Below are 16,406 nucleotides of genomic sequence, written 5' to 3' on the forward strand. Positions count from 1 at the left end.
GTAGTTTTGTTGAGATATAATTATCAACTATTATGCGTAGTTGAGTTGTTAAAGAAACATATATTTAACCCTGACACACGAAAGCAATATGAAAATACAACACTAAAAAAAAGTATATAGAATTAGTAAACAATAGTTTAAACAAATGGTGGAAAATTCACACACTCAAAAAAGAGTGGTCAAATAGGACACATAATGTTATGGAATGTCAAGAGTGGTCACATCTAATAATAAATAAGATTGTATTTATTTGATTTAATTATAGAACACCAAGAACAACTGAAAACAATAAGAACGACTAAGAAATTTGTAGAAAAAATTGATGGGTCGTTCTTGCAAATAGAGATTTTTCACATTAATTAAAGCTAAATGGAACAACATAGGTGATTGGTGCACTGTGCACATTATAAGGCATTTTCTTAATGTGTCAATTTTGTTTTCTGAGAATACTGAAATTTCACATTAATTGAGAACCACCAAACATAATGTCTCACGGTATGCTATTATATTACTTAGTATAACACTAATATATAAGGTCCATGTTGGGGTCCGGTAGATTCTAAGGGATGACATGTTGAGGATGTGCACATATAAGTATTTAATTCATTAGTGGTGGTTTCAATATGACCAAGATGCTTAATGGGCTATTAAAGTTGATGAGGATGATACAACCTTCTATGAGAATGTGGGGTCCGCTAGGAACAAATTAGGCTGAAGAACACATATTATAGGGCCCTCTTTGTTGCCCAATTAGAATAATACCCCTGCAAAAGTGTGAGAATAATATGTACGAAATTTCATAGATAAACAATTGTAAGAGTAAGAAATGACTTGGAGGGTTGGATAAGGCTTAAAATGGAGCAGTGCTCTAAGGACAGCCGTAGGCTACTTTGGAGGCTTTAAGTATGAAGACTCATGGTTTAGATAAGGCGTTGATGGAGGGATGTGCTCATGAAAGGGAAGTAGTTTGGAGCGAATGGCGAAGCTCTAAATGTGCTTGCTGATTGTGCCGGGATTTGAGCGTTTTCTGAAAAAGTTTTAAAGGAACTCAAAACAAGATAGTGGATTTAAAGGAGATCTAGCAACCAACAATGAGGGTGAGGACGGCAGGAGTAAGGGTGGTTGGATCTTGGCATTGAAGATGGGGAGTGACATTGAAGATGCGGAGTGGCATTGAAGATGGGGGAGTGGGATTGACGAGGGTGAAGAGAACATCTGATAAAGCTTCTGGGATTTTTTTTTTTTTTTTTTTAAAAAAAAAATTTGAGTTTGATTTTTTTTTTCTTTTGAAAATAATGAGTTTGAGTTTGAGATTTGGAAAGGCTTTTTTTGTTTTTCAAACATTTTAATTTTTCTGAGAAAATTAAAATATGAATTTCAAAATTTTAAAATGTCATTGTAAAGTTTTAACATTTTTAGTTTTTAATTAATTTATTAGAAATGTAAGAAAAACATTTTATTATATATATTAAAAAAGAGGCATGATTTATTGTGCATGGTGTTGGTTGCTAAATCGAATTCGGACGCGGAAGTATGGAGAAAAAGCGGATCGTGTATAACAAAAATTTCATAAAACTTTTGATATACTCTATAGATTATATTAATTTATGCACGAATAAATTAATCACATTAATTTATATATATCAAGAACTCAATCAGGAAAAATACTTGGAAGCCGACTCGGCTGATAACTTGAGTTCTTTGACCACGAATAGTCCTTGCTCCAAGCTTTGTGTTTAGAAAACTAAAATCTTCCACGTCGATTCCTTGATTCCACGTAGACGTGTGTGTGGGCACACGTAAGACAAAACAGGTTTCAATAACACTCGAATTTCCACAAACACCAACGCATGCACGATGTGAAATTTTTGGGAGAAAAAATTTTTCCTCTCTTTTTCCTCTTTGAGAATTTCGGCCACCTTAACTCTTAGGGCATAAAATTGTTTTCAAAAATTGTCTACATAATTTTCTATCATTCTCATATTTAAAGAGTAGAAGTCAAACTTCAAAACAGAATCAAATCTCTATCTCCTATTTAAATTTGGAACAACAAAATCTCCTCTACTTATCCATAAAGTGGCCAGCCACCCCTTAGGGTTTTTACCCTGTGTGTGGCGCCAATAACAGATAGGGAAGGAAGAGAAATCATCATTTATCCAGTAGTCCAATTTTAATTCAAATTCAAATTCGAATTTAAGTGAAACTTAAATTAATTTGAATTCTAAATTGAACAACTTATTAAATAAGTTTAAAATGATAAATTTAAATTATGTTCACAATTCAAATTCAAATTTAAATAATCACATTATTTAAATAATAATTAATTCTCAATTAATTATTTTCGAGTGTTTAATTTTAGAATTCCGTAATTCTAAAATTCCCATTTTGCCCTCTGTGTCTGGCAGAATTACTAGGACGACGCGGGGACTAATGGACCTATAATCCCGAGCTCCAATAAAATTAATAATCAATTAAACACTTTAATTAATTAATTAATTCTATTAATTCCAATAGTTACTCCACTATAAACTTAGAATTGCACTCTCGAAATTATAGATATAAATTACTTCTTACCATTGATTCTCTAATGGATAGTGATTCATAAAACACATTCATGAACCAGATCGCTCTTATTAATCCAAGTACCGAATCAACACTCAAGAGAATTATTTATCTACTTCTTTCTCAAGAAGGAATGGATTCCATCTCATATAATAACATTCCCGGTTACCTATTTCATCATGTCTCTAAAATACAAGGAATATGATTCATGGTCTCGGAATCCATACCGAGTAAATCAAAAGACATAAATCCATAAATAGGAGTTTGTTAAGAACTCAGGATTAAGATCATTCTATGTATGACCATCGGTAGACTCAATTAGAATTTCTATGCTTAACGAAAATTATTAGAAATTCATATTGTGTCTGTGTCCATGTTCCACACAATCTCATTATGCGAAATACACTCATTCAATATCTTATCATATTAACAGTGCGAATAACATTATTCCATTCTAAATGGGAATGACATGTATTAGTAATGTTCTAATTAAAGATTCTGAACTTTAATTAGATTTATTACGAACAATGTTTTTGATTATTATTCTTAAACACTATCCTCTCGTATATAACACTTATATACTATGTTTAAGGTTACATAAATAATCATGAAATTTTCATTTGATATTCATAAAATATTAATAAATATATGCACATAAAATGATGAATAAACGCTTTTATTAAATAAATAATAAATATCCTATTACATCTCATCCTATTACCTCAGTTTTTTTATTTCTTTATTTGTTCTTATATTTACTAATTTATATCAATTATCAGTAAAAATCAACATTTATTATTTTAAATACATATTTTAGCAATCTTTTATCATTTCAGTTACGAACCAAAGGAAACCGACTCACTCAAAAAACGCTCAAATACCAAGTAATATAACTACTTCTAAATCCTTTAATTTACACTATATATAATTAAAAAGTTTCAACTTCCTTAATTATTATTATTAATTTTTTTAAAATTTATATTTTGCAGTTAAGAAGAAAACAAAAGCTATAATACATTATAAGAAACTTTTAACTAGAATATTATATAGATATATCTATATGTATATATGTATATATAAACTAATCTTATACTATAAAAATTCTCAACTTTTTATATAATACAATAATATTTCTCACAACAATGCGCGGACTTTTAACTAGTTATATCTCAAAAAAGAGTTTTAGGGTACTTAGAAGATGTTTTCTAAAACGTAAAAGTATCATTTTAACATTATTAAAAATACATGGTACTAAAAACATGTTTCATTATAACACATGGTATCAAAACAATTTTATCCCTTTAATTAATTCTCCCTAAAAAGAATGCTTCAAAATATGTATATACTCCAATATTGTTCATCAAGCTTACCCATTTGAAAGTCAGTGGATGGCCTTTATTTTGCTTTCTTCGTTTTGAACCTTTCTCTTGGTTAATATCTTTTTAATTAATATAATTAATTGATAAAAAACGATATTAATAAAAAATGAGTGATAAAAGTCTAAACTCATATCTTTTTAACTTTTGAATTTGCTGGACTATTTGGACCGTGCATGCGACATGGACTTCCCTTTGTTCTCTCATGGGCTCCCATAAGCAGTATGTTCTCCCAAATCCTTTAAAAGCAGTCTGTTTATAAGAGTTTTTTAAAAGTTGTTTTTGGCTTCCTAAGTTTACAAGCAGCTTTTAAAAGTTTTTGAATAATCTATTAAAAGTGCTTCGATATTTTAGAAGAGTTTTCAGTCAAAGTCAGCAAATGAGGCTTATTAAAAAAAACACTTCTAAATAGACTTTAAATCTTGTATAAGAGTTTAATTAAGGCATTATAAACTTTCATTTCAACACTTTTATTGTTTATTAGAAACTTTAAAAATCACTTTGACCTATTAAGCTCTTGGTTCTAAATACCTATTGAAAAGTCATAGTTTTTGCTTATCTTCTTTTATTGGCTAAAAGCAAAAATAAAAACTCTGCCAAATAGACCTTTATTAATTTTGTGTTTAGAAAAATGAAACAAATACTCTTTAAAATGTATGGATCTTGAATTTTTAATTAGTTAAAAAAGTTTAATTAAGAGTAAAGTAAAAATCTTTAAACAATATTAATTATCCATAAATCCTAAACTCTTTCCAGTATTAAAAATATAGCATAAAACTTGACCTCCATCAGTCCTCACACAAGTTGGAATTTATGACTTGTTTGTTTAATGCATTCAAATCAGTAATTTTGATTTATTAACGAGAATTTTATGAGAAAATTTTTGTTAAAAAAATTTAAATTCATATTATTTGTGAGAAGAAAACAACATAATAAAATTAAGATTATAAGTTTAAATATTATGAACGTGTTTAGTTTTGTTTCCAAAACGTTTTTTTATGTTTTTCAAAGAGGAAAAAAATGAAATTAAAAACGAAACGACGTTTGTTTAAAAAAAATTTTAAAAACAAAAACAATAAAAATAATTTTTGTAAGAAATTTAAAAAACAATTAAAAATTATTTTTATTTTTCTGTTTTTATTTTTTAATATTTATTAATAATATTATAATATATTAATTAATAATTATAATTAAATACAAATTTAAATATATTTTTTAAAGCGCCCTTAAACGTTCTTGTAAATAAAAAAAATATATATATATTGGATGAGGCAGAAGAGTACGGTACGATATGAAGGACAGAAATCGTCACGCAAACCTTTTTCGCACCCGCATGTAACGAACAAAATATCTTCTATTAAAAAATATGAAAAATATCCAAAAGCCCTGCGACTATAAAATATAATCCAACCGACCTGAGGCAATTTTATTTCTCAACACAAAAGATCAATCCACCCCCTAACTTTCCAGAAAATCATTCGCCGCCTCTACTCTCATGCCCAATTAGGCAGTGGCAAAACCGTCCCTTGGAAAATATCTTGCCCTAGTTCGCCGTCAAACAAGCAAATTCCAAACAAAAAGTAGCTGCGCGCGGTTTGTTCTCTCGCATTTCTTTTCTTCTTCACTCTCTAATCTCCCTCCAAAAGAGTTTCAGATTTCGGATTGGGGCTTCGATTTTCTCTGCTCTTCCCGCGCTTTCTCGCCGAGATCCGACTGCCCCGTGAGCTCGGAGCGATTCGCCATGGGAGTTCCGGCTTTCTACCGGTGGTTGGCGGAGAAGTATCCGCTGGTGGTGGTCGATGTGGTTGAAGAAGAGCCGGTCGTGATCGATGACGTCTCCATTCCGGTCGACACCAGTAAACCTAACCCTAACGGCCTCGAATTCGATAATCTCTATCTCGACATGAATGGAATCATTCATCCATGTTTTCACCCCGAGGATAGGGTACGTTGCGATTCATCTCAATTTCATCCTCTTACTTCGTTTTTCTGGTGGATTTATGTGAATTATTAGCATAATAAACAGTCTTATTAATCGTTGATAGCGTACTTAGTTGTAGTTAGTTATCTGGCGGAGAAAGGGGGTTTGGCTTCTGTGAAATTAAGAAATGGGGAGAATCAATTTCAAGCGTGTTTCCGATGGAAAGCTTTAGACTTTTCACTTTTTACTTGTTCTGTAAAAAGATCTTTGTCTGTCTCAAGAAAATGGTCTGAGGTGTTTGTTTGTTTTGTTTGGCTATGTGGAGGGACATTTGGTAGGAACTAGATTAAGAGATTTTCTTCTTCTTATTGAACTACTACTGTTTCGTTTGATTCATGTTCCTGTTTGGAGTTGGAGAATTTTGTTTCCGCTCTGTTGATCTTCAATTTAGTTCACGTGGGATATTTTCTCACTTTAATTCATCATTTATTTGGGAACTTGAAAAAGCTTATTACAATAATTAGGTGATTTAGGTGCTATGATTAATTGCCGAAGATGCACGTTGTTGTGCTACATTTTTTAGTCGATTTAACCTCTGAACGTCTACTTATTCCCCCTTATTGAGGCGTTTAATTTTTTTTTTGTTGGTTTTCAAATATCTTGTTTTTCTCTTATTTGGAAAAAAAAAAAACCATGACGGAAATCAAAATTACGTTTAAGTTCCCCCTTTTTTTTTTTTTTTTTTAATCTTACTGTTGTATGGTTCTTATATGAGTACTACGTTGTTTACAAGCTCCAGATGAATGCTCAATCTTTGGATACTTATGTGATTTGCAATTAGCACGTTCACCCATGTCTACATAACTCTTTTGGTATAAACTTTTTTATTGGCAATAACCATCTTAACCGTATGTTCAGCAAAAAAACATCTTAACCATATTGTTTTCTGATGCAGCCCTCTCCGACAAGTTTTGATGAGGTTTTTCAATGCATGTTTGATTACATTGACAGACTATTTGTCATGGTACGGCCTCGAAAGCTGCTGTACATGGCTATTGGTAAGTGTTGGGACTAAAATAAACTAAATGAGAAATTTGTATTTGTAATATACTAATTATGTGAAAGCAATTGATAGATGGTGTTGCCCCAAGGGCAAAAATGAATCAACAACGGTCTAGACGTTTTAGAGCAGCAAAAGATGCAGCAGATGCGGTACGTGCTCTTGTGGATTCTAGGTGGGTCCTCCATGTGTTTGCACGTGAAGGGCTTTAATTTTTTGTCATGCATGTGAGTTAAAATCATTTTGATTATGAAATTATGAGCAATTTTTTATTAGCATTTTGTATCATAGAATAGACACACCAGACTTCTTTGAGATTGATTTCTCTTGTTTAGATTTCTGACTGGTCAGAATAGTTATTGATAAAGGAGGCGTTATGCTCAATGGATATTAGGCTAATGTTACATCTTTTGATTTACTTTCATTTCTGTAGGCAGCCGAAGAGGAACGTCTGCGCGGGGAGTTTGAAAGGGAGGGCAGAAAGCTTCCTCCTAAACAAGAGTCACAAGTTTTTGATTCCAATGTTATCACGCCTGGAACAGAATTTATGGCTGTATTGTCTGTTGCATTGCAGTACTACATTCATCTTAGATTAAACAATGACCCTGGATGGAAAAATATTAAGGTATTTTCTTTGTACTTGTCAACTTTTTCTGTGATTTCGTATCTTTGTTTTGCAACTTGCAGAACTTGCTCTTTTTTAGTCTTCTCAGTGATGACAAGCGCCTAGCCTTATCAAAGTACTTACATAGACATGTATGTGTTTTTAAAGGTTATCCTTTCTGATGCAAATGTACCGGGTGAAGGGGAACATAAGATTATGTCTTACATTCGACTTCAAAGAAATCTTCCTGGTTATGATCCAAATACACGCCATTGCCTGTATGGTTTGGTATATTTCTTCCTTGATTACATTGGCATTTCCAGTGCAGTTGATGACTTCAATGTACTTCTCGTGTTTTTAATAATCAACAAATTTTTCTGTTCGTAATGGGTGTTAATCTACCGGCAGGATGCTGATTTAATTATGTTGGGTTTGGCTACTCATGAAATTCATTTTTCAATACTGCGAGAGGTTTGTGTTAACAATTTTTCTTTTGTTTTGTTTTGTTTTGTTTTTTTTTGTTTTTTTGTTTTTTTGTTTTTTGTTTTAAATGTAGGCTATGACTAAGGACTAAGCAGTTACTTTTGTTCCCAGCACAGTTCCAACTCCCTAAAAACTAGTGTTTGGCCTCTTGATTTTTGTGCTTATAATTTTATTTCATTATTGTATTTCAGATTGTTTTCACCCCTGGACAGCAAGACAAATGCTTCCTATGTGGGCAAATGGGTCATTTAGCAGCGGATTGTGAAGGAAAGGCAAAGAGGAAGTCTGGGGAGTTTGATGAGAAAGGTGATAATGTTGTTGTCAAGAAACCATACCAGGTCAGTAGGTTATTATTAGTATTATTATTATTTTAGCTCTGGGATAACCATGGTGACGGCGGATTAGAAATGGAAAGTATACATATATTTTGCAGTTTTTAAAGTGAGTTTTATTGTTGAGGCTGATTGGGTTTTCAGATTGAGAGTTTTCTAGGGCTGCTAGAATGGATAAATTTTTCGATATATTCCCTCCGGATATTCCATGTTTTTTTTAATCAGCGATATTCCATGTAATTTAAAGTCCCAGTTTAGACGACTCTCTCTCTCTCTCTCTCTCTAACTTTTATTTTTGGTTTCCTTGCTGTGCAGTTTCTCAATATTTGGACTCTCAGAGAGTATTTGGATTATGAGATGAGAATTCCAAATCCTCCATTTGAGATTGATTTGGAGTGCATTGTGGATGATTTTATTTTTATGTGTTTCTTTGTGGGAAATGATTTCTTACCACATATGCCCACACTAGAGATTCGTGAGGTATGGTATTTCCTTTGAAGCAAACTTATATCTCTGTCTTTGTAGTTGTTGTTCGAGAGAACTCTGGTTACATAATGATTAGGTTATACGTCGTCTCATATCTTGGCTTTCAAGGATTTCATACTGGTTTCTTATCCAGATTAATATTCTACTCTGCTTTCGCTAAGACTTTACAGTGCTAAAATATGATGAAATTTATATTTTATAAATCTCATTCTTGATTCTCAGGGTGCAATCAACTTGCTTTTGGCAGTATACAAGAAAGAATTTAGGGCAATGGGTGGTTATCTGACCGACTCGTGGAAGGTATTAATGCCTTATTTCTTTTTGGTTTGGCTGTGTAAGAATCATTGGCAAAGCAATTCATTCTTAATTTCTTTTATTGTCTGGGTGTTTACTGTCTGATTTGTTTGGTTTCTCAGCCAAATTTGGATTGTGTGGAGCATTTCATTCAGGCAGTTGGATCTTATGAAGATAAAATATTCCAGAAAAGGGCTCGATTGCATCAGGTGTGGTTTTTACAGATGGGTATTATTTCCAACTAGTCATATTCTCTTCATTTCCAAAATTTTAAGAGGCGTGGAGAAATATGTCTCAGTTAGATCAGTCAAGTATCATGATTTTCTGCTTTCCGCAATCTAACTTTATTTTGTCACTTTTATGAAAATTGATAGTTGTATGATTCGGTGGTACTATGACTTTTAAGGTTTAATTTTAATTTTTTTTTTTTTTTGTTGCAATTCTTTTTCCTCTTTTCAGCGCCAGGCAGAGAGAATAAAGCGTGAAAAGGCACAAGCAAGGAGAGGAGATGATGCTGAGCCTCAAGTTCAACCAGATCTTGTTCCAGTTTCTCAGTTTCGTGGTTCTCGTCTTGCTTCAGGTTCTTCTCCTTCGCCATATCAACAATCAGGATCTAGAAATGAACATCGAGTCGGACGTGCACACAAAGTTGCTCGTTCATCCTCTGCTGCTACTGTTGGTGCTGCTATTGTTGAAGCTGAGAACAGTCTTGAAGTGGAAGTATGTTTCCCTACATAAGAATTTATCTACCTGTTTGACGTCATGACTTCTAGAAACTTTTTCAGTAGTGTAGAAGTGCTTTCGAGTTAAAGTTGGTGGATTAAGTTATATCCCATTCCCACATAATCCATTCCATAGATATGTTCTTTATTTAATTGTTTGTTGGAGAGCATGATTGGTGGGAAGTTGGTGTGTATAGGCATTGCTATCTTTTACTTGTCTTTCCTAATAGAATTTTTTGTGATAAGTTTGTATGATATTCACTCGGGCATTGTTAATCTTTTACTCATTGTCTTTCCTGATGGAATTTGTTGTGCCAAGTTTGTATGATATTCATATGCTCACTGGGCTATCATTTGCACCTTTTGTTTCAGGTTCAGGAAAATAAGGAAGAATTGAAAGCAAAGCTCAAGGAGATAATTCGTGGGAAGTCTGATGTTTTTAACTCTAAAAATGCCGATGATGACAAGGTATTTTTAGTTTTCAAGTAATAATTTGATTTATTTGTATTTGGCATGTCATAGGTTTCAAAGTTGCTATGCATATTGATATCGATGTGTTTCTTTTGTTTCAATGTTTTTGTACATATGTCTTTACAATTGAGAACATCACCAAATTGTGTTTTAGAAAATAGAGAATGTCTTGTTGAAGAATAAAAACATAATGTTTTTCTTTACTAAGAAAATATGATTTATTTTTCGTTGGCATCTGATAGGTTTCAAAATTTCTATGCATATTGATATTGATATTGTTGGGTTTCTTCTGTCTCAATGTTTTTGTACATATCTGTTTGCAATTGAGAACACCACCAAAATATTTTTAAAAGTGTTTTCAAAGACATAAAAAAGCTTGAGTTGTGACACTTGTTGAAGATAAAAACACAAAGGAGTCTTTGTTTTTTTGTTTTTTTTGGGTTTTTTTTAGCACAATGGGTGTTAATACTGGCCTATTTATTTTTCTTGACATTATATATGTTATATATTTTTGGTACAAAATTGAAGAAAAAGCTGTCAAAATAGGTTGTTCTATTCATAAAATAAGCTTGATTTCCGATGCAAGGGTTATGTATTTTGTATTTCTCATCTTCTTTCACCAGGTTAAATTGGGAGAACCGGGGTGGAAAGACAGATATTATGAAGAAAAATTTTCTGCAAAAACTCCTGAGGAACGTGAAGCAGTACGGAAGGATGTTGTAAGTTGATAACTACAAGTGCTACTGCTCTTGAATCTTTCTTAGTTGTTATTCCATCTTACAATTAGGTACATATATTGGTTTAGGTCCTGAGATACACAGAAGGCCTATGTTGGGTTATGCACTACTATTACGAAGGGGTTTGTTCCTGGCAGTGGTTAGTTTTTATTCATTTACTCCACTATCTTGTTTGGCTTTCCCGTGTGAATTATCATGCTTGATAGTTTCACTCTCTCATTAAGTTAAGATTTAATCTTTGTTCAATGTATTAAGTTTTGACATTCTGGTTGCTTCTGAATTCCTGTTCCTTGATTAAATATTTTTATGTTTTAGGAAACTTGGGTACTTGATTGGTTGATTGGATTGAATATTTTCTGGAATCATTTAGTTGGTTCAAGCTTTTACTATTGATGCCCCTCCCCTCTCCCCGATCCACTGCACAAAGGCATCATATCATAATCATACTGTTCTGATGATTCAAATGAGTTTTTGGCTTCTCTTGGCCCCTGAAAATTATGCCAAATTGCTGACTTTATGCCATGGAACTCTTTGAATTCAGGTTTTACCCATATCACTATGCACCATTTGCTTCTGATCTTAAGGATCTTGTTCAGCTGGATATAAAGTTTGAGTTAGGCTCTCCCTTCAAACCGTTCAATCAGCTCTTGGGAGTTTTCCCAGCTGCAAGGTGTGATATGCATTTGTTGGCGCCTTTTTTCCTTGTAAAATTTCCAGCTAGCAAGCTACTAACTACAACCAATTGCAGTGCCCATGCTCTTCCAGAGCCTTATAGGAAGTTGATGACAGATGCAAACTCGCCTATCATTGATTTTTATCCAACTGGTATGCCTTTTTTTTTTTTTTTTTTCCTAAAACTGGTTTGAGTTTACTTGCAATTTTGCATAGCTCGATGCTCTCTGAATCTTTTGATGTATTTCAGATTTTGAAGTAGATATGAACGGGAAAAGATACTCTTGGCAGGTGGGTTATCCTGTTTGCTTACTGCGTTCTGCAGTTGCTTTTTAGATTTTTGTCTCACATTTTTTTGACATCCATAATGCTTTCCCTTCTCTAGGGTATTGCAAAGTTGCCTTTTATTGATGAACCTCGCCTTCTTGCGGTGGTTGCCGAAACTGAGCATACATTGACGGTACAAGGCTGTTTACTTCCACTCGATGTTCTTTTCTTTTTCTTTTTTTTTGTTTTTTGTTTTTTGTTTTTTATTTTGGCTTGGTTGGAGGTTTTCGTGATTCCCCCCCCCCCGCGCCCCGCTTAAAGGTTATATTAGCATTTCATTTAGCTGAATATTGTACCATTGTTTTTGTCCCTGGCTGTAGGCAGAGGAAGTCCGGAGAAACAGCATCATGTGTGACATGCTGTTTGTGGCATCGTCTCATCCTCTCTCTGTATCTATATATTCTCTTGACGATCGTTGTAAGCAGTTGTCTAACAGTGAAAGAGCTGAAATTAAGGAACGAATTGATCCGCAAATCAGGTCTGTGGTAGTTTTCTTAAATGGTTTGTGGCTTTGGACGATTTAGTATCTATTATATCTGTTTGTGCATGCACTCTTTCATGCCAATATTTTTTTCAAAGTGGACACGTGATCTGGATTCTAAATGTTAATGTTTACTAATGTATGAGCTCAAATTATGTTTTGACCTTCCTTCTCCGTAATGTTTTGTAATTTGAGATCCCTGCGGACTATTTTCTGAATTTTTTTAGGGCTGCGTGCAGTGATGGGATGAATGGATATCTATCTCCATGCGGTGGAGAACCTTGTCCACCTGTATTTCGGTCCCCTGTTTCTGGAATGGAAGATATTATGGACAACCAAGTGATGTAAGCTCTCACGCTCTGATCATAACATGAACTCGTGATTTGTTCAAGCTGTAATCCATTTGCTGATGTATTTTTCTTCATTTACTTTTCCTTCTACCTCCCCCTCTTCAGATGTGCTATATACAGGCTTCCGGATGCACATAAGCACATAACCCGACCACTTGCAGGTGTTAAATTTCCAAAGAAGGTATGCAACAACAAAGTATGCCGTTGCAGTGGTGTTCATTATACAAGTCTCATCTTACTCTTTCTTGAAACTTTGCTACAATTGGATGAGTCATGCCTTCCTCGCCCATATATATCTGTACAAATATTAATGTAAATTTTATTGCAAATCAGTTTGCAAAACATGCTTTGAAAATTTTCATATGTTGGCATATAATGTGGGATTCTCATCTGAGCATTTCAATCTGTTACATATGAAGATGATGGACAAAATAGAATATTTGTTGTTTACTTTCAACCAGTGTATCACCTCTGTCATGCGTTTCTTTTCTGCTTTTGGAGTTATCCTAAAATTCTCTTTGCATCATACAGACTCGCTATTAATGGGTTGACAAAAGTTGAGTAGGGTATTTAGTTGCTTTTGAGTCGTTTACTTAATAAATAAATAAATCCCTTGATGCACCCTATCCTCTCTCATCATCCAGTTTTTTGATTGCTAGCTTGCTGATGCAATCTGTAGGAAAAACGCATGTAATTTCATCTACTGAATAAACAAGATGGTGCAACTGCAAGCAGGCTTATTGTTAGTATGGTTCTCGTAATGCTTTGTATTAACCTTGAGTTGTTGTATTCAGATTGTGACGTTGGGGGATCTCAAAACTGATCCTGTGTTGTGGCATGAAGATTCTGGGAGAAGGCATTTCGAAAATGGAAGGTATTTGTTCAATTGTCACGTGGACTGAAATAATACTATTCACACGTACTTATTCTTGAGGAAATTCCATTTCAAGACTGAGTCATTGCCATTTTGTGCCTGTTTTTCCTTTCATTTGATATTAATGAAATCTTGATTTCACTATTTCCTTTCAGGCAAAACCATTCTAGAGATCTTTCTGGCCGGCACCTTGGGGAAGCAGCGACTCGGCTGGTTGTTAATAGCTTACAAGTGAAGGCTGACCGTAACGGGTACTGCAATCCAATGCATGTTCACCCACCACCTTATCCTGGAGCTCAGCATACTCAGTTCCAGTCATCTTACGGAAATCAGAGGTTCCATGACCAGGGACATCATAGAATGCCGCCGCGTGGAACTTTTCACCCTCCTGAAGTTCAATTTCAATCATCAAATCAGAGTTACGGTGATCGTGGATACAACGAACGACACAATTATAGCGATAGACATGCTTCATCAGCTCATCGGCATCCTCACAATGGGTCTCAATCTAACTACTATGATAGAAGTAATCAAATGCCTTCACAGCACTCCCATTCAACGAATTCTAGGCACCCACAATACCAGTCAGGAAGTCATCACAATGTTGGACCCATGTACCCTCGGGGACCCATCGGACAAACTCCACTAGGGTATGGTGCCGATCCTTATCAGAGTGGTTACAACCAGTATCAGAGCTACCAGCCATCAGGAGCCACTGGTCATCAGTGGAGGGGTAGTGGCAGTGGCGGCAGCCCCGGCTGGCTTTCCCAGCCACAAGGCGGCCAAAATGTCGAGAGGGGTTATGGGCATCCCCATCAAGCGGGAAACCAATATTCTGCATTAGACAGGAGAGCTAATAGGAGGCCGCCCCCTCCCCAACCTGGGTATGACTGCAACTAGAATCGTCAATCGTGTAGTTTTCAGAGGTTGTTATGGTTTCCAAGATAATGATGTTGTACTATATCCATTCTTGTTGGTTAATTTAATTCTATTTTTAGATTCCTTTTTCTTGGATTGGAGGTTGTTTAGTAAGACATTCTCATTGTTGGTTCCCTTGTCATATAGTATAAGCTATGACCAAAATTTCCATGATATCAGGGTAGGGGATTAAGCAACTTTAGCGTCAGAGAAGCAATTTCACAAGATGATTGAAAGTGGAAAATGTGTCTTCCACTGCTGTATCAGTGATTTTCTATTTTTTCCATTGGTGATCTTTCTTTTACTTCATTTATGATAAAAATAATGTGAGTGTTTGGAACCGTTTTTAAAACGTATTTTGAAAAGCAAAAAATAAAAATGAAAATAAAATGATGTTTGTTTAGAAAATATTTTGAAAATGAAAATGAAAATAGTGAAAATGGTTTTTGTGAAGGAATTAGAAAATAATTGAAAGTTGTTTTTATTTTTCTGTTTTTCTTTTTTAGTACTTATTAATAAATATTATAATATATTAATTAATAAATACGATTTTATTTTTTTATTATATTCAAAATAATCTCTTTAAAAAATTAAATAAACGTAATTTTAAAATTGGTTCTAAAATGATTTTCAAAACAATCTTAAACGTCGTTTTACGTGGGAATCAAACCGACACGTTTTTTTTGGGAACCAAACTGAGACGTCGTTTTATATATTAACCAAAACGACACGTCGTTTCTTATTTGAAGCAAAACGAAATGTCATTTTTTCATGGGAAGCAAACCGACACGTCGTTTTACATGAGAAGCAAAACGACACGTCATTTTTTGAAGGCAAAACGACACGTCTTTTTTTGAAGTCAATACAACACGTCATTTTTTTTAAGACAAAATGACACGTCCTTTTACATTGGAAGAAAAACGATGCGCCGTTTTAGAAAAATGTAAGGATCGTGTCTAAAATTTTAGAATTTTTTGACGTTTTTATTTTATTTTATTTTTGAAATACGAAAAATAGAGAAAATCATAAAAAAATAGAATATTGATAAAAAAATGTTGCCGCTTGTTGCATTAATTCCTAAAAATCATGTATTAATTTTAGAATGTAAAACATAAATAAAAATGTTAATGTTTGACTCATCCTAGCTCCTGGGCGCCCCACTGCGCGGGCGTGGTACTTTTTGGCAGTTTTTTTTTTAATTCGAGGCCATTTTTTGCTAACATGTTTGGAAAAACGTAAGGATCGTGTATGCAAAATTTTAAAACTTTTTGACGCTGTTTTTCTTTTATTTTAATTTTCAAAGACGAAAAATAGAAAAAATCATAAAAATAGAATATTCATCAAAGAATTGTGCCGCTTGTTGCATTAATTCCTAAAAATCATGTATTAATTTTAGAATGTAAAACATAAATAAAAATATTAATGTTTGACTCATGCTCCTGGATGCCCCACTGTGTGTGGGGTGCTTTTTGACAGCGTTTTCTTTTTTCATAATTCGAGGTCATTTTTTACAGGCATGCTCAAAAAAATGTAAGGATCATGTATGTAAAATTTTAGAACTTTTTCACGTCGTTTTTATTTTATTTTAATTTTTAAAGATGAAAAATAGAGAAAATCATAAAAAAATAGTGCCGCTTGTTGTATTAATTCCTAAAAATAATGTACTAATTTTAAAATATAAAAACTAAATAAAAATGTTAATGTTTGACTCATCTTGGCCCCTGGGCGCCCTACTT

General features: G+C 33.6%; 1 protein-coding gene across 3 annotated transcripts; it reads left to right on the forward strand.

The window, feature by feature from the left end:
- The first annotated feature begins 5,383 nt into the window (after positions 1–5,383).
- LOC21399106 (5'-3' exoribonuclease 3) lies at positions 5,384–14,906 on the forward strand. Of its 3 annotated transcripts, none has more exons than XM_024170799.1 (23): positions 5,384–5,883; positions 6,815–6,917; positions 6,995–7,071; positions 7,353–7,544; positions 7,692–7,811; positions 7,932–7,994; positions 8,198–8,344; positions 8,654–8,818; positions 9,047–9,124; positions 9,241–9,327; positions 9,578–9,838; positions 10,213–10,308; positions 10,935–11,030; positions 11,117–11,187; positions 11,590–11,718; positions 11,797–11,873; positions 11,971–12,011; positions 12,106–12,180; positions 12,368–12,525; positions 12,756–12,872; positions 12,984–13,059; positions 13,673–13,752; positions 13,908–14,906. In XM_024170799.1, exons 1-23 carry the CDS (start codon positions 5,680–5,682, stop codon positions 14,650–14,652), a joined length of 3,258 nt encoding a protein of 1,085 aa, XP_024026567.1. In that variant the 5' UTR covers positions 5,384–5,679; the 3' UTR covers positions 14,653–14,906. The 3 variants fall into 3 exon arrangements, with proteins under 3 accessions (XP_024026567.1, XP_024026568.1, XP_024026569.1); XM_024170800.1 differs by having other exon boundaries at positions 12,768–12,872; XM_024170801.1 differs by lacking the exons at positions 5,384–5,883; positions 6,815–6,917 and having other exon boundaries at positions 7,029–7,094.
- Positions 14,907–16,406: the final 1,500 nt, after the last annotated feature.

Source organism: Morus notabilis, unplaced genomic scaffold (genome assembly GCF_000414095.1).
Source record: "Morus notabilis unplaced genomic scaffold, ASM41409v2 Scaffold550, whole genome shotgun sequence".
Classification (NCBI taxonomy): Eukaryota; Viridiplantae; Streptophyta; class Magnoliopsida; order Rosales; family Moraceae; genus Morus; species Morus notabilis.

Excerpts from the sequence above, each read along its gene's own strand:
- LOC21399106 (XM_024170799.1), top strand. The coding sequence starts at position 5,680 with ATGGGAGTTCCGGCTTTCTACCGGTGGTTGGCGGAGAAGTATCCGCTG. Across the intron at positions 6,918-6,994 it reads GCTGCTGTACATGGCTATTG|ATGGTGTTGCCCCAAGGGCA; the intron begins GTAAGTGTTGGG and ends AGCAATTGATAG. Across the intron at positions 9,839-10,212 it reads AGAACAGTCTTGAAGTGGAA|GTTCAGGAAAATAAGGAAGA; the intron begins GTATGTTTCCCT and ends CTTTTGTTTCAG.